General features: G+C 39.1%; 1 protein-coding gene across 1 annotated transcript in view; it reads left to right on the top strand.

The window, feature by feature from the left end:
- The window catches only part of MRC1 (mannose receptor C-type 1), a 100,191-nt gene that overhangs the window by 26,561 nt on the left and 47,181 nt on the right, over positions 1 to 26,449 (top strand). The window contains exons 5-9 of the mRNA XM_025930988.2: positions 4,120 to 4,233; positions 6,657 to 6,803; positions 10,993 to 11,178; positions 20,073 to 20,230; positions 22,043 to 22,153. Of these exons, the coding sequence (XP_025786773.2) occupies positions 4,120 to 4,233; positions 6,657 to 6,803; positions 10,993 to 11,178; positions 20,073 to 20,230; positions 22,043 to 22,153 (716 nt within the window). The remainder of the gene's footprint in view (positions 1 to 4,119; positions 4,234 to 6,656; positions 6,804 to 10,992; positions 11,179 to 20,072; positions 20,231 to 22,042; positions 22,154 to 26,449) is intronic.

The following is a 26,449-nucleotide window of genomic DNA, read 5'->3' as shown; positions in this document are numbered from 1 at the left end:
GATCCAATTAGCTGTCATTTATTGATCGGCTCCTGTGTGCCAGATGCTGGGCTTTGTTTCTAAACCTCACGCCTACCTCCTAAATGAATATTATTGTCTCCGCTTTATAGATGAAATAACAGACTAGGGGGGAGAAGGTTGAAACTTGCCCAGTGCCTCCTGTTCAGAAAATAGTTGCATTGGAACCAGGTACTGTCTTTCCATTTCACTCTGCCCGGGTCCTTCTCACAAAGTGAGCAAGGCTCTGGTGGTCCCCAAAGCACTACAGAGAATCCTAATTTAGGTGTGAACAGCTCCCTGTTTCAGTGAACTTAACCTAAACTAACAGTCTGATTTCCCTTTGCCTGCAGGGTTTACCGCTCTGCCCGGTGGCACCTTCTTACATCACCCACACACATTGCATTATATCCTCACTTCCGTCTCTATCCCCAAAATGCTGGGATGCTATGTAATCCTCAATGCCCGAACCAGAGTTCTAACCACATATGTGCAGGGTTAAGATTTGCAGAACCGAAATAAGATGTAGGAACTGAAAGCTGGCTCATTACCCTGATTGTTTTGGGGGCTGGCTGGAAAAAGAATTGGACCATGATACAGAAAAGACGAAAACAAAGTGTAACATTGGACACGAACACATCATCTATTATACCTAAGCGCAAAAGCAGGCGTATAACCGTTTCAGACTAGTGTGCAGAAAAATCAAGAATTGAAACGTTCAGCGTGCGGAAGTGATCCTCTGTGTAGTAACGCTAGCGAAGCCTTGGTCTCTCTATGGAATTACAAAAGCACATTCGAGAAAGAAATCTGTGGATGACGACCATCTTCTTTAAGTGACCTACTTAACACAAAATTTGAATTTTGTTTCTGAACACACTTCTTGCCGATCCTGATTCAATAAGGAGTTAAAATAATAGTCAGATAGCTTACAGTTATTGGGCACTTGTTACATGTTAGGCCCTGGTTTGAGAGGTATTTATGAATTTTGCTCTTGAAAATAAGCCTACCAGTACCTACAGCAGGTGCGGGACGTCAGAGGATAGATAATTCCCTGAAGAAGCTATCATCTTTTCTCAGTATGCCAAACACAGCAATGTCAGATGAAAATCTACTTTACTTTTTCCTATAGGCAGTGAATTCTTTACAGTTTTGAAAAGTTACATATGCTTATATTCTTAACTAATAAATTGTTTACAACGCCAGAGGATTTGACTTCGGGAAATAGCTGTCTTTAACATTTGTGAAATGCTACTTTTGGCATCTTTTCCTCTAGCATACGCCTCTGTAGGTACAGAGAGAATTATTATTCAAGTCACTGCAATTGTAAATGATGTATGAAAAAAGCCATTCAGGGTTCAATAGTATTTTATGGAGTGATCATTAACATATAATGTAGTATCCAACCCTAGAAGGACATTTCTTTTTTTTTTTTTTAATTTTTTTTTTTAACATTTATTTATTTTTGAGACACAGAGAGACAGAGCATGAACGGGGAGGGTTAGAGAGAGAGAGAGACACACACAGAATCGGAAACAGGCTCCAGGCTCTGAGCCATCAGCACAGAGCCCGATGCGGGGCTCGAACTCATGGACCGTGAGATCATGACCTGAGCCGAAGTCGGACGCTTAACCGACCGAGCCACCCAGGCGCCCCTAGAAGGACATTTCTAAGGCACAGTCTGGTAGATGAGTATTTCCTCTTGACACATTATAAGTGACCTGTTATGTAAATGAGGTAGGACACTATTTTTTAGTTGGTTTCTTTAACTTACCCTAAAGTGATCTAAGCAATCATATGGTACTCAAAATAGTTTTAATAACTGTATTTTTACTATACACAAAACATAATTACTAAACTAAAAGGAAGCCATTGATAAGATGACTAATTATAAAATTGACTTAATATGAGTAAATTTTTCTCGCTTTATTATTATGTTTTAAGTGAAAGCAGTCATATTTGGTGCCACTCATCCCAGAGATTTAAGACTAAAGAAATATAAAGACTTCCCCTTTTGATAATGTCGTCTCCTTGGTATAGTTTACAGTAAACATTTCTAGTTTTTGGTAAGCTTTCAACTTTGGAGAACCAAAAGTTGAGTCTTCGCAGGTGACGAGAGTGAGTTCTGGCATGGGCTGTTGTTTGGGAAGGAAGGACATGTATCAGAAATATCTGTCTAGGTCATTATTGTGTATTTAAAGGTGTCCTAACATTTAGAGTTATCTAGAAAGGGTAATATATCTAGAAGGGGTAGTAACTCAGAGGTAAGTTTAATTTAAACAGGAATTGAATCCACTGGAGAAACCACACTGAACCCTAGGTTCCAATCCTGATCCACTAATCCTCCCTGCGTGTCTTAATCTCTCCGTCTCTATGTTCTTCCTCTGTAAAATGAAGGAATTGGGCTAGATACCTCCCAAGGTACATAAAGTACCAGCATACAAGAGCTGTGCTAACTCAAACTTTGTTTCCAGAACGCTTGATATAAATGAGTGAATCTGCATTAATCTTCACTGATTTTTACATTCCAGAGTTTAATTTCATCCCGCTGTTATTTTCTTATTTATTTAAAGAAATCACACAATAGGGTTTACTTTTCAGTAAGTAACTCCAGTATTGAATTCAGTTCGGTTTGTTAAGCCCCAGTCCACCTAATCACAACCTAATCAATGTCCTCAAGTGGGTATTTTCACCTCCTTTTGCAAGTACCTCTCCACCAGATGCTAAGTCAACTGAGTGCAATGTTCAGGTCACATGACCTCTAAGACAGCCATTTGCACTCTTAGGGAAGTGGGTGTAATAAATGTGAGATATGATTATTTGCCACGGAGTCGCTGTAACTTCCATTCACTTGAATTGGTCACACGAATGTGTGCCTATATTAAGCTAATGAAAAATTGGGGAAAATGGTAGCGACTTTCAGAGAGCTCAGCTGGTTACATCAGAACTGGAGAGTCTGGGCTTTGGTGTCATGAGACACTATCATGGTTTGTGAGGATTGAATGAACAAGTACAGCGCTCTAAATAGAGTAAGTGGTAATTCTCCCCATTGACAAGAATACCCACCTGAGTTTGGTATTTTATTAAAGGACAGTTTTGTGTTTGATGAACTCTTCAACGAACTAAAAGGAATATAGACAGAACAGAGAACTGTGGTTTTTAAAAACGTTCAGGTAGTGACAGATGAGAGTATTTGACGCTGGAGGGCTGAGGTCCTTGTGGCTTGTTTTTTTAATCCCAGATCAGGCCTGGCACAGAGTTCGAAGCAATGTAATTATGATTCGTGAAGTGCCTAAGCAAAGCGTTGTTCCTGTTAGCCAAAGATTTTGTGCTTAGAATTTAAGCAAAATCTGAATGAAAAGAAAAAGTGAGTTTTAAAAATGTCATGAAATGAAATTCTTAGAATAAGTCCTGGAATGTAAGACTAGGTAATAATTTATGAGACTGGTAAATTGAAATGTTTATTAAACATTTTTATGGTAGAGGGGGCCTGGGTGGCTCAGTTGGTTGAGCCTGGTTGAGTTGGTTGAGCGTTCGACTTCCAGCTCAGGTCGAGATCTCATGGTCCGTGAGTTCAATCCTTGCGCCTGGCTCTGTGCTGACAGTTCAGAGCCTGGAGCCTGAATTGGGTTCCATGTCTCCTTCTCTCTCTGCCCCTCCCCTGCTCACACTGTCTCTCTCTTTCTCTAAAAACTAAACAAACATTAAAAAAAACATTTTTATGGTAGAAAACTCTGAATTTTATCCAAAATAAGCCTTGTGCTCTAAAATGAAGTAAAAATGTTAATGTTTGATGATAGAGAAATGAAAAGCACATTCATACTGGCGTATAGGCGTTTTCAAGACGGTGGGTTGAAGCCTGGTCAGATCTGGGCTAGAAGTTCAGCAGGAATCTTAATAGATCTTACTAAGAATCTTACACTCTCACCTCCATTTCTGTATCTGCCAATGGAGACAGTAGCTGTGCTTACCTCAGGTTGTTAGGAGAATCAAAGGAGAAATGTTAGGCATGGTTTTTTATGACTTCCTTCAAATACATTTTGAGTCAAGTGCTTAATTGTGCATTTGATTTCATTGTCTTTTCCAAATGTCAGTCTGGTTTTTGTTTTTGCTTTCATTCTATAGGATTAACCAGTTCCTTGACTTCCGGCCTCTGGATTGGACTTAACAGCCTGAGTTTCAACAGTGGCTGGCAGTGGAGTGGTGGGAGTCCATTCCGGTATTTGAACTGGTTACCAGGTAGAGTTCAGCTTGCCTGTGGATAAACTCATCTAAATTCAATTTATCTGGATACCATGGAGATCTTCTTCATCTCACATATAGAGCTCAAAGAAAGGAATTGGGAGACTACCAAATTTAGACCATTTCTCATGTTGCTTTGAAATCTGCCAATGTGATTTGTGGATACTAAAACCTTACGGTTATACCTGCTTCCCAGGATAGGGATTTGTCTGAGAGGATAATCACACAAATCAATACAGGATTCTGTGAAAGTATATATTTTCTGAGTATCCTTGATTTGCTAGGTATTATATTCAAAATCAAATTTTTGAATTTTACAGTGTTCCAATTGAAAGTGCATATGTATAAAATGTATACTTATGAGATATATATACTATGTAATGCTATATAGTGCATTCAAAGTTTTTATACGTATTTATATTTATACACACAAAAAGTATGAAATTAAGCAAATATAAATTATTTGGGGCTGGACAATTTCTCACTGTGAGCCTTGAGATATTTGCAGCATATCTGTCATTGTCATAATGACCTTAAGGTCTACATTAACATCATTTTCTCCTGTTGTTAATCTAATAGAGTTGGATTAAAACAATATTTCAGCCACAGATGATGATATTCTATACTAGCACAATAATTTATTAGCACTTTTGTTGGCAATTTTTAGTTTAATTGTTAAACACACACACACGTGCGCACACACACACACACACAAACACACTTGGGTGATGATCAAGACTTTAACAGCGTTCTAATTTTTTGGAGGACAGAAAATGCTCAGAACTAACCAACTAATCATTGGTTTAAATTGATTTGCTTTTAACTCTGAAATTCCATTTCCAGTGCGTTCCTTCCATGCATAGTTATGGGACTGTCGCTAGAGTCGTCTCTATTTGCCTCTACAACATGGGAAATCAACATTGTAAGGCAATATCAGATGTCAGTTTTGTGGGTGAGGATTAAAGTCCAATTAAATGGGAGAATGGCAGTTGGGCTCAATCAGATCAATCAATAACGATCATTTTTTTTTTTTTTCAGGAAATAGAGTTTACTCTTTGTTGCTTAGTTATTGTATGTTGGGCAAGTCACTTTATTTACCTTACAGTTTTGGAGTGATGACTGTAATATTTAATTTGCATTGCACTTGCATTCCCAGAATTCAGTGAGAAAAGAGGGGGTATAACTTCAGTGAAAGTGAAGGATGAAACTGGAATATTAATGAGAAAGGAAAAGAAATTACACCAAATTCCTGAGAAGTAGTAGCCACAAGATCAAATCACCTTCTGAAATAATAGGAGAGTTTCTTCCAACTAAAATTAGAAACCTTGTGGAATATCAGCAATGGTCATTGCATAAAATTTTGATCAAGCGACACATAACCATGGCAGCCATTTACAGACAATTAATTGCTGTATTAAAGTCCTTATCACTAACAGTGGTTCGCTTTGTGTGCTATTTCACTACTTCTAAAAATTTCTGAGAAAAGCTTTACGGAGCAGGTGATGTGATTCTCATCTTGCAGGAAGGGAAAGTGAGGTCCAGGTCCGGGTTATATACATGTCGCAGGTCGCAAAGCAGAGTCATTAATAAATTGTGGCTCATCACCTTGGCTTCAGGTGTGAGACAGAACTAGTTCAGAGTACTGGTTTTAAAATCCTACATGAACGAGCAAAAACGCACAAGAGATGTGGGTATCATTGCCTGTATCCGTTGCCTTCCCGACGTTGACCTTATCTGGTTCTTTTATCAGTTTTCAGTAAGATAGGGGATGAGGGGTTAGCAGCTAAAACTCTTCGGTAGACTGGGTTGAAAATCTTGAGAAACAATCTTAGTTTCGCGTTTACTTGATTGGCGTTTCCTGTGTCATGTTGCTTCCCAAGCTTTCCTCCTCTTGTCTTTCTCCTCTTCACTGTCGTCCTCTCTGTCTCCTCTCCGTAGTTGGAGAAAGTTTTCCCTTGTTCAGAAATTCTCTGGTTTTCTCTTCACAGTTAGCCTTACTTAGCTGTTTGGTAGGTAGGTGTCCACCTTTTTTAAATATGGCTGTTTTAGAGCATCACGTCTCTTGTATTTTGTTCGGTACCTCTCTGTTATACATAACCAAACCCAGTGTGAAGGCTGTTCAGGATTATAAGCCGTAGCTTTTCTTGTTGAAATTCTGGGGGGGAAAAAGTTATTTCAGAGAAGCAAGCGTGTATAATCAACATTTTAGACATTGAAATGGTCCAACAACAAGTAAAGAAATAGACATGCAACATGTCTTTTGCTCTGCAGTCAGTCAGTAAAAGCTTTCTTGGTGAATTTGCAGCAGATGACAGAATGGAGATCCATTAAATCCCAAGGATGAAGACGTGAGGTTTTGGGGGGCTATTTACTTGTATTACCTATGATAATCCCGCTGTGATTTTTCCTTTTCTCCAAAGGAAGTCCATCGACAGAACCTGGAAAAAGCTGTGTGTCATTAAATCCTGGGAAAAATGCTAAATGGGAAAATCTGGAATGTGTTCAGAAGCTAGGCTATATTTGCAAAAAAGGCAACACAACTTTGAATTCTTTTGTGATTCCCTCTGGTGAGTGATCCATTTGATCTGAAGTATATAAAATATTATCACTGAAAGAAGAAAATCATAGCTTACGTAACTGCGTGAAATGAGAGGTTTTGTTGATAACTTATGGAGTAAATATAATGATGTTCCTACAGAATTTCTTTTTGTTGGTTACTGGTGATGGGCAGTAACATTTCCGGAGTGTGCTGTGGTGTTCGGGCATGCACAAAGCCTTTGAAAGAACAGAAACCAGAATTCTGTCCTCACAGCAGCCCTGTGAGGTAGGCATGATTATTCACACATTCTAGATGAGGAAAAGGATATTAAGAGGATATATAAAACTTGCACATGTGACAAAACTGGAATCCAAGCAAGGAAATAAATATCTGAAAGGGATGTTTTTATTATATTCTCACTGTTTAAGGCACCGTATAGGCTCTAATGCTGTAAGTTTAGCATCTCAGATGGAAGTCTTCACAGAAATGGGATACAACATCCCAAAAGTACTAACTTACTTTTAGATTTAGGATAGACTCTGGGAAAAGAATCCAATTATGCGCTCTCTTATACTTTTATAGAAGAATTAAATTACGAAGGCATTTTTGCCTTGACGAAAAGCAAACAATCTACACTTTTTTCACTATTAGCTGTTTTTGGAGAGACACTTAATGCTCTAAAGGGCTGGATGGCTGGCTGGATGGCTGGCTGGATCCTGCTGGAGAAACTGGACAGTGTGGCATTCTTGACTTTTCTCCTGGACTTTTAAAATCAATTTCATTGCCTGGCTGTAAAGTCAAAAGGCACAAAATGATAGAAAATAATAGTATTTTCCTTCCACCTCTTACCTCTAACACCCATTTCTCCTCCCTGGTAAAGAACTGTTCCTGGGTGTTTATCCTCACCTGGTTACTCAATAAATATATAAAAAATATGCTGATAATTTTTTTTTCTGTTTTATGCAAAAGGAAGCATACTGTACGTATATTCTCGACTTTTTTTCACTTAAAAATTTTGGACATCTTTCCATATGATACACAAATAGCCTCTTTGTTTCTATGGCTGCACCATAGCCATTGCAGAGAGAGACCATGTAGACTTTTTCACCAGTCACCTATTAATGGACCTTCAATTTACTTCCAACTTTTTATTATTACAAACAATCTTAGACTGACTGACTTTTTACACGTGCCATTTCACGCATGTGATCATTCCTCGCAGTGGAGTTGCTGGATCAGAGAGTGGGTGTGTTTGCAATTTTAATAGATAGAGATATGGTCGAGATCTCCAGAGAAGGATCATGGTTCTTGGGTTTGATATTTACAGAGGCACCATTTTGACTGCAGGCATTGTCCAGGAGACCTCAGTCACCTTTGTACTTCATATCGTCTCTTCCTCCCATAGGAGAAATAGTATGATTCTTTCTTCTTGGAAAAGCTCATACAGTTCTTCAGAAGATTTGGAATTGCCACTTTGGGGAAAAGGAGAATAGTTGTTTGATGCTTCCCTGGTACAGGAAGCAGAATTCTGGAATTTAGCCTTGTTCTTAACTCCCCAGTTGTAGGTTCCTCATCTGTAAGGGGAAATATTAATACCTGTTCTTTCTGTGAAAATTCATTCATACTGTCAAGCCTTCAGTAAGTTATTCTTATCTCTCTACAATACCTGCCTTGTTTCACCTGCTAATGTTCACTTTGACATTAGTTTTTGAATTTCTCTGTATTTCCTGGGTTAACCGTTCTGTCTTATCTATAAATTCAAATAAACCAGAGCTTGGAAAAGCATATGAGAGTGAAAATGACACAGTACCCATGATTGGTGACCCTCTTGGGCAAGAGTTCTACCTTGTACCTCATTGGTCCTTCCAATGCTACCCTGTTTGTTCACAAATCCTGGGTCTCTAAACCTGAACTGCCCCGTTCGGTAGCCACTTAACCACAAGTGGTCATTGAGAGCATGAAGCCTGGCTAGTTTGAATTGAGATGTGCCCTAAGTGTAAAATACATACTGCATTTCCAAGACTTAGCATGCAAAAACATAAAATATCTCATTATTTATTTTTTATCGATTACACGTTGAAATGAAAATATTTTGCGTTAAATAAAATATATTATTAACATTAAATTTCCCCATTTCTATTTACTTTTATTTAACGTGGCTACTAGCAAATCTAAAACTATGTATGTGGCTCTCATTTGTGGCTTACATTATATCTCTGTTGGACGGTGTCGCTCTACAGGAATGGGTGATCTTTTGTGGCTGTCCCATGGAACTCCTTTTCATTGGTTATCTTCATGTTTTAAGATATTTTTTAAGGTTATCCGTTCAGTTTTTGAGGTCCTCAGCATTTGCTGCATTTTCAGCTTCCTAGGTAGCAAAATCAAAATATCCCACCAGAGGGCTCCAGAGTTATACTAAGTTTTTTTCTTTCTTTCCTTCTTTCTTTCCTTCTTTCTTTCTTTCTTTCTTTCTTTCTTTCTTTCTTTCTTTCTCTTTCTCTTCCTTCCTTTCCTTTTCTTTCTTTTTTTTTTGTAACGTGACAGTGCAATATCTCAATTGTATTGAGGGGCTAGCATTTTTAAGTATGTGCATTTTTTACTGTTACAGTGATGTAGTCATCGTGGGTGACCGTTTACTTAAATGACTACTGTAAACTGAATCTTGGACTCAAACAAAGATGTGGCAGACAGTCCCAGTCTTTAAGGAAAAATGGCTTTAAGGGATTCATGAAATGAATAACAAACATTCACTGTATTGAACATTTACTAAGGTAGCACATCTGAGAACATTTACTACCAAACACATATACTAATTAACGTTCATTTGGTAATCCGGTCCCTCTGTAAGCAAGGTGCATTGCTAAACTGCAGTTTGAAATCGTTTGTGTAAATGGTAATGCGAAGCTGCCATGTAGCACATATATCTTCTGTTATTTTTCTTGACCAACATTCATCACACCTGCCGTATGGCAGGCCCCATGCCGGTTCTAGGGCATACAAGGATGAATAACATGAGTCTCTGCCCCCACACATCTTTCCCTTCACTTTCCCCAGCTCATGACTATTACAGCACATTTTTTTGCAATGCAAAATCAAGATTTATGAAATTTGGCCGTAACTGTTAGTAGTAATAATTAGGATGTTGGCCACTATGACCTATTGACTTAAATAATAATTGTGTGGTATTTGCAGTTTATAGGAACGTTATCTCAGATGCTTTGTAGTTCAGAAGAACACAGTGAGGATGGGTAGTTTAATATTAGTATGGTTAATATGGTTATATATGGTTAATTTGGTTCATGTGATGTGACTTGCCCAAGGTCACACAACTTGTGGCACACTCAGGTGTTGCCTGAAAGACTTCTGAATCTAATTCCCTGTGATCACCCCAGGATCACATGCCATCTTGTGGGAGCAAGCCAGAGGCAGTGGGCTGGGGCAGAGGCACAGGTGGCCAGCTCACGCTGCTGTGGTTGGTCTCTGTGGCTCGTTGTTGGCCCTCCTGCCCCCACCCATTCTATTCCCCATTTTCACCCAGTTTTTGTGCTTGTTTTCTGAGTATTGCCCTTCTTCTGAGGAATGATTGGCTCCCTAGTGTCCACAAAATCAAAGTAAATTGAAATCTTTTAAGGAACGTATTGTATGTCAAATCTTTTGTGCCTCCAACATTTACATAACATGCTTAGTACAGGTTTGCTGACGATAAAATGCAACGATCTGTTGCATCTTAGTGTGGCTTTGTAGGTATAATTTTTTAAAAAAAGAGTTTTCACATGTAGCTTTATTTTATTTTATTATTATTTTTTAAATGTTTATTTTTGAGAGAGAGTGAGACAGTGTGAGTAGGGGAGAGTCAGAGAGAGGAGGAGACAGAGAATCTGAAGCAGGCTCTGAGCTGTCAGCGCAAAGCCTGGTGTGGGGCTCGATCCCGCGAATCATGAGATCCTTGCGCCGAGGTCATACAATTAACCAACTGAGCCACTCAGGTACCTGTAGTTTTATTTTAAAATGAAAGATGGATTCGTATAGTTTTTAGTTGAAAAGCAAACCCAACCTGGTTTATCTTTTGTGAATATGTATGCCAAAGATGAAAAACAAATATTACCTTTAGTTGCTTATAACTATGAACTGTTTTTTTTATATAGAATGATGGAAAATTTTGTTATAACGAGAACAACCTTCCCTCTTAAATGTTTTCCAAACTCTTTTTTCTCTAGAAAGTGATGTGCCCGCTAACTGTCCAAGCCAGTGGTGGCCATATGCAGGCCACTGTTACAAGATTTACAGAGAGGAGAAGAAAATCCAAAGAGATGCCTTGACTGCATGTAGGAAGGAAGGTGGTGATCTAGCCAGTATCCACAGCATCGAGGAATTTGACTTTATCTTCTCCCAGCTGGGATATGGTGAGAACCTTCAAATCTGTAATATGTTTTGCTCCTTCCGCTCTCCTCCCATCACTAGAAAATTTAATCATAAATGTTAAACTTGGTTATCATAGTTTAATTTAATCATAAATGTTAAACTTGGTTATCATAGTTTAATAATAGTTAGATTATTTTATACAATAAATATTAATCATGCATGAAAGTAAAACATTGTTTAGAAATTTAAACAGTTTGTATCACAAAGAGAGAATTTGACTTATTTTTCTTTTGATATGTAATCAATTAATAGGTAGTTTAAAAAATACTGTTTTTCCCTGTATAATCCGGATTCAGAGCAGCCTACCTTAAATTTGTCAATAATATTTCATTTATTGGAAGTATTTGTGTATATGTATTTTCTTTCTTTTTTAAAAGATCTTTCTCTCTCTTTTTTAAATGTTTATTTTATTTTGGGGAGAGAGAGAGAGAGCAAGCATGAGTGGTGGGGGGGGGGGGAGGCAGAGAGAGAGGAGACACAGATTCGGAAGCAGGCTCCAAGCTCTGAGCTGTCGGCACAGAGCGTGACGTGGGGCTTGAACTCAGGAACGGTGAGATCGTGACCAGAGCCGAAATTGGATGCTTTAACCAACTGAGCCACCCAGGCGCCCCTGTATTTTCTTTCTTTGTGCCCATGTTTTCTCTCAGCAGAAACATCTCTAAATCTCATACTCTGGATTTTCCTTTCTTTTTTAAGTCTATGTATTTATTTTGAGGGAAAGAGAGAGCAAGCAGGGGAGAGGCAGAGGGAGAGAGGGGAGAGAGAAAGAATTCCAAGCAGGCTCCGCACCACCAGTGCGGAGCCCGATGCAGGGCTGGAACCCACCAACTGTGAGATCATGATCTGAGTTGAAATCAACAGTCGAACTCTCAACCCACTGAGCCACCCAGGTGCCTTTATTTTCTTTGTTAACCTAGCTAGTGCTGTCACAGTGTTGAGCAGCAAAAAAACAAAACAAAACAACCAGGATATTTTATTGGGGTGGTTGGGTGTTGGCCTAAATCTTTTAAAGAAATTTATGCCTCCATTGTTAGGGATGTAATTTAAAGATTATATAGAACATGTACTAAACAAAATATTGCAAAGCTTTCAAAAACTGGTTCTGTCAACAAACCAACAAGCAAAACACTGGGGAGAAGGAGCTGGGGACACTCACCCCGAAGGGGAGGTGGGCGGGGAGGAACCTAATGATAACGGGCGTTCGGCGATACCTGCTGATTAAATGTTTATCATTTTCTGCTTCCACCCGTGGGACTTCTAAATAGCTGCAGCTGTCCATTTCCAGCCAGCAAAACAAGAGGAAATGGCTGGTGACGATGGTGTGAGGGCTGCTTCCTGACACGTAGAGCCTGAACGTTGATAGGAGTCCATGGCGAGGAGAAAAGACCAAACAGTTGACAAATAGACAGTAATTGGTAAAGTCGTCCCAGAGAGAGATTGCAAAGACCCCAAAGCACTAGGACTCCTACACCGGTGCCAGATGGGATTCTTTCCCCTGCGCATATGTCCCTGCGCTCACTAGGCCCTGATGGTAGCCTACTGCCGCCTGGGCGCAATTTCTCGATTTTATGTTTACTCATTCTGGAGAAATCAGACTAGACGGTAATAATGGGATCAAGACTGATAGGTCTGAATAATATCACGACCTACAAGTCATGATACATATAGCAGGTGATAAAGTGTTACAAATGAATCCGTGAAAAACAGATTCGTTAAGAGGCCGTAGGCCCAAAGAGCAAATTTTGCTCTACTTTCTATAACATGATGCAGTAACAGCAGAAGCTGATATGTTTATTGCTAGAGTTATGTAGCGAAGCTGGTGGCAAAGGTTGCTTCTATTTATTTACTCATTTATTAGTTTCTTATTGAAGTATAATTGACATACTTTTTATCAGTTTCAGGTGTACAACCTTGACTGCATGTGTGTGTTCATTGCATCATGATCACTGCCCTAAACCCAGTTACCTGCATTGACTCTGGTCACCGTGCTGTGCATTACACTTCTGTGATTTCTGAATTTCATAACTGGAAGTTTGAACCTCTTGGTGCCCTCACCCATCTCCCCCCAACCCCCTGCCTTTACTTCTGGCAACCACAAATCTATTCTCTGTATCTGAGCTTTGTTTTGTCCGTACATTTGTTTTGCTTTTTATTTTAAAAAACAAGGCTTTTTAAAATGCTTATTTACTTTGGAGAGAAAGAGTGACAGAGCGCAAGAGGGGGAGGGGCAGAGAGAAGGAGACACAGAATCGGAAGCAGGTTCCAGACCCTGAGCTGTCAGCACAGAGCACAATGTGGGGCTGGAACTCACTAGCCGTGAGATCATGACCCCAGCCAAAGTCCGATGCTCAACCAACTGAGCTGCCCAGGCGCCCCTCATTTGTTTTGCTTCTTAAATTTACATATGGGTGAGAGCAAATGGTATTTGTCTGTGTCTGATTTATTTCACTTAGCATAATGCCCTCAAGGTCCACCCGTGTTGTCTGTTGTCATAAATGGGAAGATTTTATTCTTTTTTTGAAACAAATTTTTGAATGTTTATCTTATTTACTTTTGAGAGAGAGGAGGAGGGTGCAGAGAGAGATGGAGAATAAGAATTTCAAGTAGGCTCTGCCCTGTCAACGCAGAGCCCGAAGGAGCGCTCGATCTCATGAACTGTGAGGTCATGACCTGAGCCGAAATCAAGAGTCAGATGTTTAACCGACTGAGCCACCCAGGTGCCCCTAGAAAGTTTTTATTCTTTTTTTATGGCTTTAATAGTATTTGAGTGTGTGTGTGCGTGTGTGTGTGTGTGTGTGTGTGTGTGTGTGTGTACATGCAATGGAACATATATATACACATACCATATCTTCTTTATTCATCCATTGATAGACACCTAGGCATTTCTATATCGTGGCCATTGTAGATAGTGCTGCAGTGAACATGGGGGTGCATATATCTTTTTGAGTTAGTGTTTGTGATTTTTTTTTGAAAAATACCCAGAAGTGAAACTGCTGTATCATCTGGTAGTCCTACTTTTAATTTGTTGAAGAACCTCCATACTGTTTTCCACAGTGGCTGCAACAATTTACTTTCCCACTAAGAGTGCATGAGGGTTCCCTTCTCTCCACATCCTCGCAGACACTCGTTATTCTTGTCCTTGTGAGAACAGTCATTGTGATAGGTGTCGGGTAATATCTCATATGGCTTTAATTTGCATTTCCCTGATGGTTGGTGATTTTGAGCATCTTTTATTACGTGTCTGTTGGCCATCTATATGTATTTTTTGGAAAAATTTCTATTCAGATCCTCTGCCTATTTTAAAATCAGATTGTTTTTTTGTTATTGAACTGTATGAATTCTTTATATAGTTTATATGTAAACCATTAATGAATATGTGATTTTCAAATGTCTTTTTCCATTCAGTATGGTTGCTTTTTCATTTTGTTGATAATTTCCTGTGCTGTGCAGAAGCTTTTTAGTTTGATGTCCCATTTGTTTATTTTTGCTTTTGTTGCCATTGCCTTTGGAGTCAGAGCCAAAAAAGTATTACCAAGAGCACTGTCAAAGAGCTTACTGCTAACATTTTCTTCTAGGAGTTTCATGGTTTCCAGACTTATATGTAAGTCTTTATTTTGAATTAATTTTTCTGTATGATATAAGATAGTGGCCCTGTTTCATTCTTTTGTAAGTGGCTTGCAGTTTTCCTAACAACATTTACTGAAGAGACTGTCCTTTCTCCAATCCATGAGCATGGCCTATCTTTTTATTTGTGTCTTCTTCAATTTCTCTCATTTGTGCCTTAGAATTTTCTTTTACCTTCTTGGTTAAATTATTCCTTGGTATTTTATTCTTTTTGATGCAATTGAAAATGCGATTGTTTTCTTAATTTCTCTTTCTTATAGTTCATTGTTAGTGTATAAAAAGGCAACAGATTTTTTATTAAATTTATTTGTATCCTGCAACTTTATTCAATTTATTCGTTTTAACATTTTTTTTTTCTTTTGGTGGAGTCTTTGGGGTTGTCTGTAAAATCATGTCATCACAAATCCTGATAGTTTTACTTATTCCTTTCTAATGTAGATGCCTTTTATTTTTTATTCTTACCTAATTGCTTTGGCTAGGACTTCCAATAGTATGTTGAATAAAAGTGGCAAAAGTGCCATCCTTGTCTTTTTCCTGTTCTTAAGGGAAAAACTTTCAACTTTTCACATTCAGTATGTTAGCTGTGGGCTCACAATATATGCCTTTATTATGTTACTGTACATTCTGTCTATTCCCAATTGGCTGAGAGATTTTATCATAAATGGATGTTGAATTTTGTCAACTGCTTTTTCTGTCTCCCTTGAGATGATATTATTTTTATTTTCATTTTGTTAGTGTAGTGCATCACATTAATTGATTCTCAGATATTGAACCATCCCTGCATCCCTGGAATAAATCCCGAAGGCCATGATCCTTTTAAAGCATTGTTGAATTCTGTTTGCTACATTTTATTGAGGATTTTTTCATCTATGTTCATGAGGGATATTGGCCTATAATTGTGTGTGTGTGTGTGTGTGTGTGTGTGTGTGTGTGTGTGTGTGTGTGTTATCTTTGTCTGCTTTTGGTATTGAGGCAATATTACACTCATAAAATGAGTTTTGGAGCTTTCCTTCCTGTTCAATTTTTTTGGAAAAGTTGAGAAAAGTAGGTTTTAAGTTTTCTTTGAATGTTTGGTCGAATTCATTGGTGAAGTCATCTGACCCTAAACTTTTTTTGGTGGGGGGGAGTTGATTACTGATTACTTCTCCTTACTATTAATTGGTCTGTTCAGATTTTGTATTTCTTATGATCCAGTCTTGGAAGAATGTATATATCTAGGAGTTTATCAAGTTCTTCTAGTTTGTCCAATTTGTGGGAATACAATTGCACATAGTAGTATCTTATGATACTTTGTATTTCTTTGGTATCAGTTGTAATTTCTTCTCTTTCATTTCCATTTTTATTTGCACCTTCTCTCCTTTTATATGATTGAGTCTAGCTAAAGGTTTGTCAGTTTTGTTTATCTTTTCAAAGAACCTGCTATTAGTTTCATTGATCTTTTTTGTTATCTTTTTAGTCTCTCTTTCATTTATTTTTGTTTTGATCTTTTTTATTTCATTCCTTCTACTAACTTTGGGTTTTATTTGTTCTTTTTCTAGTTCCGTTAGGTATAAAGTTAGATGTTTAGTTTTCTTTTTGTAGTTGATCTCTGGTTTCATACCATCTTCCTATATTTATTGACACTTATTTTGTGGTCTAGCATGTGGTCTGTCTTGGAGAGTGTTCCTTGTGTACTTGAAGAGAATGCATATTCTGCTGTTTTTGGATGGAATGTTGTGTATGTGTCAATTACTTATCTCCATTTCTTTAAGTTTTTTTCTTGGGTTTTATCTTGTTTCTTTTTTCTTTTTTTAGTTATTTGGAATATATTCTTCTGGTTTAAAAATCTTTTTTTAAAATTTATTTATTTTTGAGAGACAAAGTGAGACAGAGCATAAGTGGGGGACGGGGAGAGAAAGAAGGGGGACACAGAATCTGAAGCAGGTTCCGGCTCCAAGCTGTCAGCACAGAGGCTGATGCAGGACTTGAACTCACGGACTGCGAGATCATGACCTGAGGCCCAAGTTGGATGCTCAACTGACTGAGCCACCCAGGAGCCCCCTCTGTTTCTTCATTTTGTTTGCCTCTCTATGTGAAACAGTAATCTCTCTCAGTCTTAAAGTGGTGGCCCTGTGTGAGCATCATCCTTACCATTTAACTTTGCTCTGCTCATTACTTGTTTCTTGAACTGTTCTTGCAATTGTTTCAGACTTATGGGGCCCAGACGTATAGTCCCTCCTGGCTACCGGAGCCCAAGATTCGATGGGCATCCTTTGTACTGGCTGTGCATGGAAATGCTGTGAGGAAGCAGAATGGTACCTGCTGTTTCTGGGGCTGCAGTAGTGGCATGGGGCATGGGGCCCTTGCCCCTGCCTCTGGAAGGGCTGCAGCATCAGTGTGGTGGGGTGGGCAATAGTGGATCAGATTGATAGTGCAAAAATGGTGGCAACCAGTGCCAGCACAAGCAAGGTAGAGGAGGAAGGTAAAATGGTGCCTGTCAACATCTTTCTCTGGAGAGAGTTCCAACAGGCTTTTGCCCCTCTGGCAGAAGTTTTAAGATTATCAAGTGAATCTCCTTTGCATGTGGTCTAGGCTCTACTTTTTCCCCGGGCCCTGGGGTGAGTAAGTCCACATGTGAGATCTTCATGAGTGGATTCTCTGTTCCCTACAGCCCTATGGTTCTCTTGGATTTAAGCCCCGTTGGTTTTCAAAGCCAGACATTTGGGGGCATTATCTCTCCAGTACACATCCTGAGAGTGGGGGGTGCCCGGTGTGAGACACAAACCCATTACTCCCTGAGGAGAAGTTCCATATTTGTGAGACCCTCCTGATGGTGGGTGGCTACACCCTAGTGGAGTTTTTGGCAAGACGAGGTCTCTGTTTCTCCTACCCGTATTTCAGTTTTTGTTGTACTGTAGTTGTTCAGCTGGTTCTCAGGTTCCTTTCAGAGGGAATTGTTCCATATGTAGCTATAGATTTGTTGTCTGCATGGGAGGACGTTAGTTCAGGATCCTTCCATGCTGCCATCTTGAACTGCCTCTGGCAAAGGTTGCTTTTCTTAAAATTTGTTTTTTTTTAATGTTTGTTTATTTTTGAGACAGAGAGAGAGAGAGCATGAACGGGGGAGGGTCAGAGACAGAGAGGGAGACACAGACTCTGAAGCAGGCTCCATGTTCTGAGCTGTCAGCGCAGAGCCGGACGCGGGGCTCAAACTCACAGACCGTGAGATCATGACCTGAGCCGAAGTCGGAAGCTCAACCGACTGAGCCACCCAGGCGCCCCAGAGGTTGCTTTTCAATTCAGAAGAGGAATTAATAAATTTTTACTAGGGAAACCTTCCCTTTTTTGTCATGGATAAGACTTCTTTATTTAAAACAGTGAAAATAATATGGATAAAGGTAAAGAAAGTTGTAAAATTATTTTTTTCTGGATCAAAAGCCTAGAAAAATTTTTCTAGCTAGTTGAGATAATTATCTTTTTTTTTGGATATTTTTTATACTGATTGTGGAAATAGAGTGGAGAAATTGGGACTTGCGCACCTAGGTTATGACTACATCAACTAAGACAGCTTCCCTAACAGACTCGTAACAATTGGTTTAACGGCTTTTTCCGCTTGTGTATTATATATTTTTATAGAGTGTAGGCTGTGTTTAGGAATTACAAAAGCTAGATGGCGGTGCACAATGTAGTAAGAAAAAATGTTATAGGGAACTCTTAACACTTTATTTTAACTGTGGGCCTTGGGAGTTTCGGGTTTTATTTTTATTTTATTTACTTATTGCGGGGGCAAGGGGAGAGTTTAGGTTTTTATTAGCTTTGAACCTAAATCCTGAAAGGGCATATGAGGTCATTTTGAAGCCTACAGTTGCTGCCCAAAAGATCATGAGCTGCCAAATTAAGTGAAAGGAAAAGGGTTTCATCCTGGCACCCTCATTCATGCCTCATGGTGCTGGAAACATCTGCTGGGGCTGGCAATGGGCCAATCAGTGACTTCTCCAAAAGCAAGTTGGGAGACAACGTTTAGGAGGAACAGATTAAACCATTTAGGGAGATTCCTATTTAGTGTGGCATTTTTCTCATTTTCTACTACAACATCATCTTTATAGTCCTTTGGCAAGTAATTTTATTTTTGCCATTTAATTTTTTTTTAACGTTTTATTTATTTTTGAGACAGGGAGAGACAGAGCATGAACAGGGGAGGGTCAGAGAGAGGGAGACACAGAATCTGAAACAGGCTCCAGGCTCTGAGCTGTCAGCACAGAGCCCAACGCGGGGCTCGAACTCACGGACCGCGAGATCATGACCCGAGCCGAAGTCGGCCGCTTAACCGACTGAGCCACCCAGACGCCCCTATTTTTGCCATTTAAAGGACAGAAGTCAAGCATTCATGATGAAATTTCCAATAGAATAAATTAGATATTCATTAATTTTTTTTAAATTTGCAAACGTATGTTTCTAGGCATGAAGACTTAGGCCTTACATTTTGTTCCGTTTTAGTTGTAATATTTTTGGAATTATAACTACAGATAAGGTCAATAATGTTCTTCATAGAACTTTAAAACAAAATGATGACATTTTGTATCTGTACCTGGTTATTTTTGTTTTAATGTTTATTTGTTACTTAGTTGAGTTTTTCTGGTATTTTATGGTGAACATCATTACAGATTCATTTACATTTATAGACCAATAAATAAGTCCTAAATGTCGGGAGAGACAGCTCACCTCCTTTGTTTATGTATCTTCTCACTCCTAGTACAGTTATTAAGCTTTAATATCTGGAATGTTCTTAATAATAACATAGTAAGTAAACTAGAGGTGGTTTTTAATAGTACTTTAAAACATTCATGAGATTTAATGATAGTCAAATAGATTAATGTATAAGTAAGCTGTTATATTTCCAACACAATGAGTACAGTTTGTATGGAAAGGTATTTATAACAAAAGAGTAGCTTCACAAAACAGGGGGTAATGATGGACCAACCTCAGCCTCATTTTAGCAACTCCCAGGAGATACAAGTTACACTTGTACAATAAAAGAATACAGTTGCCTTCACAATGTAAAGAATATGTTGCTCAGTGAAACTAATATTGGCAACATAAAGTGTAGTTGACACGTCAGATTAACACTCAAGAGAATGGTCTTTTCTCTGTTATAATCTTAAGGGAGTCGAACTTTTATCAATAAAGCAGGGAGCCTTCCTTTCCCGATAACCTCCTGATTTTAGGAAAGAAAACATGTGTACATTGATTTTGTGTTTTTCTTCCTCTTTAGAGCCAGATGATGAGTTATGGATTGGCTTAAATGACATCAAGATCCAAATGTATTTTGAGTGGAGCGATGGCACCCCAGTAACATTTACTAAATGGCTGCGGGGGGAACCAAGCCATGAAAACAACAGGCAGGAAGATTGCGTTGTAATGAAAGGCAAGGTAAGGCAACTTTATTTGCTGATGCCTAGCAAAAGCCACAGGGTATGTTCCGTTCTGCCTCACTTATTACATATTATTATTGTTTAGGTTGCTTCTAGTCCAGGTGATCTATCTGTGTTTCTATTGTTTGGCAAAGTCCAATTTTCAAGGGGAAGAGAAAAGCAGCAGACAGAAACATTTGGTGCAGGGATGAAATTAACCAGTAACCAACATATTCGTCTTGTTCCTGTGCTGGGTTCTAAATGGCAATACGTACAACTTGACTGATCACATTAGAGCTTTGGTTCAACTTTTGACTGGTTGCTCTGAGCAGATGCACTTAGATCTCTTCTGGGTTTCACCGTCTGCCGTCTGTACCTGGAGAGCTGCGTTTGCTCTTGTAGGTTACGTGGAGATGTCAAATATGAAAAGATTGCTTCCACGGCCTAAATAGGAGTTTAGTGATGGAAGAATATCATCAAGTTATCTTTTATTAATGGACGACGAACGCGGTGGTTAAGAGGCTGGGTCTGGATGCCTGGCTTATTTTCTCCTTTATGAAAAGGGCATACTAATTGTACCCAGCTTAACAGTGAGTGTAAGGATTGAATGGGTTAATGTGCATAACTAGTACCGTGACTGCCCCAAACCACTTGTTCAATAAGTATTAGCTGCTGTTTCATCATTGTGGTTGTTTTTGTTGTGATTAATTGGTTTTTTCTAATGTTTATTTACTTTTGAGAGAGAGAGAGAGAGACAGAGTCCGAGCAGGGGAGGGGCAGACAGAGAGGGAGACAGAGAATCCGAAGCAGGCTTCTGGCTGTGACCTGTCACATAGAGCCCCATGCGGGGCTCAAATTCACGAACTATGAGATCATGACCTGAGCCGCAGTCAGATGCTCAACCGACTGAACCATCCAGGTGCCCCTCATTGTGATTAATTGAAAGCTTAAGAAAAGAGCAGGTATAAACTATTGAAAGGGTAGGCAGAAGTGTGTCCTGGGAAGAGGAAACCAGAAAACATCCTTCTTATAAAGAACTGAAGGACAATATGGCTGAAAGCACGGAGTTAGAGGTGGACGGACAGGTAGGAAAGCTCGCGAGTGTTGATACTGAGAAAACATGCCTTAGCTGAGGAGTGGCTAAACCAACTTTTCAATGTATAGCTGTCACTCTGGCTGAAGATTGAGGACCAGATGGCAGTGGGTTGCAACTGAGTGAGAAATGAGGAACCAGAGGCAGGCAATACAGAAGGCGTCTGTAGGAGACTGAAGGAGAGGAGAGGTCATTTTGATGTGCAGTCGTTGAGGAAGGGGGAGAAGGTGGAATCTGAAGCAGGCTGGGAGGCAGAGTCGTAGACCCAGGAGGACACTCCTCAGTACAAATTGGAAAAGGGAGGAGAGAGGACTGGTTTCAAGGTGTGTTTTCAAGTTTGGTGTGTTGGGTGAGGGAGTTTGTCTGGAAGGCTTTCTCTGTACTTGGTCAACTTGAAAACAGCTGACGGGAGAGGCTGCATGTAGACCTTCTGTTGGTATAATCACTTAGGGGCTTACAAGCATTTTTAGTTTCTCTCTAGATCCTTCTACACAGTGGCATGGATAGCCATAGTATCAAAACATATTGGGGCCCCAATAGCTTTTCACCTTTGCAGCCGGAGTCAAATTTGCTGTTTACTTATAAAATGTCAATTCACCTTCCCTTTTCACAGATGCCATTTTTCTCTTAAGAACCTCGAATCTTCGTTTTCCTTTCCTGAGACACCATTACAAGAAAATGGCCTCAGAGTGAAACAGCTGATAATCATTCATTTTTTTTTCTCTTTGCTTTCCGTAGGACGGGTACTGGGCGGATAGGGCTTGTGAGCGGCCTCTTGACTACATCTGTAAGATGAAATCTCAAACCCAACCTTCAGGAACAGTAGAAGTAGAAAGCGGCTGCCGGAAAGTGAGTATAGAACATACGCCAATCATTTCAGACCAGCAAATATTCTGTGATATCTTGGCTTTACTTTTGCCTGGGAAAGTGTTGTATCATTGTGATAGGTAGTCAGAAGGTCTAACTTTTTAAATGTTCAACTGTTTGTTGGTAGTATTTGGTATTTGTTCTCCCTGAAGTCTTCTTCAGGTGCCCTCTACAGCCAATATGGGTGCATGTGATTCAGAACGTCGGGGGAATCCTCCCACCCCAAATGGGGGAGCTAGAACAGAGAATAAAACCACACAGCCGTGGAACCTCGTGAGGGTAGTGAGAGTCAGATGGGTTATGGTCCTGGAAAGAAGGCTCACTGAGGTATTATTGGTGGTCGATGATCCCATAGGTGGTAGGAACATTTCCAGAAGATAACCATGAATTTCAGATAGCCGACTCTCCTGTCATTTTTCTCCATTTATAATATTTTTGAGAAGGCTACGTCTGACAGGGATACTTCGCAGTAGATCGCTGCATTGGGAGGGGAGAGATCCCACGAGCTGGTGGTAGCCGGCAGCCATCAGTTAAAGTGGATAAAGCTTCGCCATCTTACTGCCCATCCCCCTCACCTGTATCGCACTTGGCGTTCTACCTCCCTGTAACTCTTCTAGTTCTTTGAGGTTGAAGCAAATGGCCTCTGTGAAGCAGTTTCTAAACGCATAAAGAAACTACAGAAGACAGGGTGTTGGGTTCTCATTTTCCTGTTTAACTGCTGAATTGCTCGTCTTCCTCTTTTCTTCCTTTCTCACTTCTCTTGGATAAAAATAAAGTGGAAACCAATTTTCTTTCCAAGCATGTCATGTTGTGATCAGATCGTCTTGTAACAAACACCAGAAAGCTGAGAGTTCGTGAAACACAATTCAGTACTGTCCAAATAAACTAGAAAGAAACATTGAGCAGGGGCGCCTGGGTGGCTCAGTCAGTAAATTGTCTGATTTGGGCTCGGGTCACGATCTCATCATTGGTGAGTTCGAGCCCCGTGTTGGGCTCTGTGCTGACAGCTCAGAGCCTGGAACCTACATCAGATTCTGTGTCTTTCCTCTCTGCTCTCAAAAGTAAATAAACATTAACAAATTTAAGAAAAAAGAAACATTGAGCAGATACAGGAAATCAGAGACTGTTAGAGACATCAAGGATTTTTGTGATGATCAAAATCCTCCCTTTAATTTTTACGTTCTGGAAATTCAGCCCAGAGAAGCTTGGACTTTCTTAGGGTACCGAAGCAAGGCTAGAACCCCAGCATCCTGACCCCAGGTCTCTACACTTAGACCACTGGTTTTTCTACCAATGCACTTATGTATCCTTTGCCTAATCATATGCATATGTGTTTATGTGTGTATTATTGTAATTTTCTAGAAATAATAAATAGTCCTTAAATTTTATGACTTCTATACAATTAATCAAAGTTTATATATGTATCCATATATGTATGTATATATGTATATATGTATATATATATGTATATATGTATATATATATATGTATATATATGTGTAACATATATATATAGTTTATATATGTATACATATACATAGCCCAGTCATTGTCATATCTACAACATGTGATAAAATCCAATTTAATCATTAGGGTAGTAATATGAAATATTAAAAAAAATATCCACAAGTGTTTGTTGAGTGTGGTTATTATGCCACCAATGACCTTCAAGGATAAATGCTATGTTCCTAATTAGAAGGGAAAACTAAAGCCCAGAGACGTTAAATAATTTGGCCAGTTTAAAAATACCTGCTGTTGGCATGACTTCTTCAGAGAGCTAGGAAGACTAGGAAAAAAATACACTCACCGGTAAAGAAAGATAACAAGACTTAAAAATTTTTTTTATTTCTTTTTTGGTCTGGGCCTGGGCACGCGATGACGTGATCTTTTGGAGAATTCAAAACCACAGGCCTGATTTCAGGTTCATTTTTCACTTTGTTGCTACCTTTGTGGGAAATCTAGTGCAAAGTGGTCCTGAGTCGCTGATATTCCTGGGTGTCGGACAGAGGCAAATGTGAAAACTCTGTACACAGAAGTTCCCTTTTCCAGGCTGATGAGGAATCTCTCAGATGAGTTTGAAACCCAAAATTATAAAATCTACTACTGGGTGCTTTAGATGGTGGAATTAATGGGCATGACATTCCAGTGAATGTGTTTTTCTTTTAATGTGTATTTATTTATTTTGAGAGCGAGAGAGAGAGAGAGACAGACAGACAGACAGGGGTGGGGCAGGGGCAGAGAGAAGGAGAGAGAATCCCAAGCAGGCTCCGTGCTGACACGGGACTTCCTCCCATGAACCATGAGATCATAACCTGAGCCAAAATCAAGAGTCAGGTGCTTAACCGACTATGAATGTGTGTTTAAATATTTGCAGAAATAAAAGGTGAATTTAAAACTGTGGACCAACCAAACCAAGTTTTGTTATCCAGTGCTCTCATTATGATTCACTTCCAAATATTTTTTATTTCCATTAAGATTTATTTTATCCTCGAATTATTTAGAAGAGAGAGAGAGAGGGGAGAGAGAGAGAGAGAGAGAGAGAGAGAGAGAGAGAGAGAGAGTGTGTGTGTGGTTTTGGTGGTTGTGATGGGGATTTTGTTTGATTTTTAGTTTCTCAATAATTAGAAACTGATTTTAATTTCACTGCATTGTGATTATATACAGTTTTGGTTGTTGTTACTTGCCGAGACTTTCTTTATGGTCTAGTTAATAGTCAGATTTTGTAAATATTCAGTGTGTGCTTGAACAGAATGATCTTTGATTGTTCGGTTCAGGGATCTTTATATATGGTGACTAGATAAACTTTAACAATTTGTATAATTCGGATGTTCTGCATTCCTAGTATTTTGTCTCCTTGACGAAATATTCTCTTTACAGTTCTGTCAATGTTTGTTTTATGTGCTTTGAACTGCATTATATCTTCCTGATGCGTCAGTCCTTGATAGTGTAATTATTTTCCTTATTCATACTAATCCTTTTTTGACCAGAAAGTCAATTTTAAATTAATTGCTACAGAAGCTATCTTTTGCTTGGCATTTCCCTAGAAATGCCTGTTAGCTTTTAATAGTTCTATGTCATCGAATGGCTCTTGTAAAAATATATCTGCATTTTTATTTTTTATCTCATTTGAGGAACTCTTGGCCTTTTACTGGCAAATGTGAGTGTAGATTTTTTTTGCACATTTATATATTTGTATTTGTTTTACCATTTTGAGTTTTATTTCATTTACTGTTCTGTTTTCTTTCTATCTTGTTTGTCTTTTCCTGCATTCCACTAGTTCTCTGGAATATTTTTATCCCATCTTCCTCCTCTACAGGTTTGGGAATGATTCTATTTCTTTTTTTTTTTTTTTTTCCAGTGGTTAACCTTATGTTTTTAACATGCATGTCTGACTTGAAGTTAATCAACATCTCTCTGCTTCCTGAACAAAATGAAGTTTATTATTCCACCTAAACATTATAACATTTTTTTTTTAACTTGGAAATCATGTTAGACTGTCAAAAAATTGAGAAAGAGAGTACAGAGAATTCCCCTGTGCCATCCACTCCCCCACCTTTGGTGAGAACTTCTCATGTGAGGCCTATAGTATCACAGCTAGGTAATTACATGGATACAATATATTAACTAAACTGCACATCTTCCGTTTTTTTTTGTTTTGTTTCAAATAGGGACATTAAGGTTTATTTATCTCACAGGATTCTTGTAAGAATTAAATATGTAATACTGATAAACCTCTATTTTTAAAGTCTATCTCTAATTTTATTTTATGATTTTTTTAGAGTATTTTTTTAAAAATTTTATTTCAATCCAAGTCAGTTAACATACAGTGCAATAATGGTTTCAGGAGTAGAATTTAGTGATTCATCCCCTGCATATAACACCCAGTGCTCATCCCAACAAGTGCCTTCCTTAATGCCCATCATCCATGTAGCCCCTCCCCCCACCTCCCCTCCAGCAAGCCTCAGTTTGTTCTCTGTATTTAAGAGTCTCTTATGGGGGCGCCTGGGTGGCGCAGTCGGTTAAGCGTCCGACTTCAGCCAGGTCACGATCTCGCGGTCCGTGAGTTCCAGCCCCGCGTCAGGCTCTGGGCTGATGGCTCGGAGCCTGGAGCCTGTTTCCGATTCTGTGTCTCCCTCTCTCTCTGCCCCCCCCCCCCCCCCCCCGTTCATGCTCTGTCTCTCTCTGTCCCAAAAATAAATAAAAAATGTTGAAAAAAAATTTTTTTATAAATTAAAAAATAAGAGTCTCTTATGATTTGCCTCCCTCCCCGTTTTGATC

This window comes from Puma concolor, chromosome B4 (genome assembly GCF_028749965.1).
Source record: "Puma concolor isolate L17-30 chromosome B4, mPumCon1.1.hap2, whole genome shotgun sequence".
NCBI lineage: Eukaryota > Metazoa > Chordata > Mammalia > Carnivora > Felidae > Puma > Puma concolor.
This window is presented reverse-complemented; position numbering and strand designations above follow the sequence as displayed.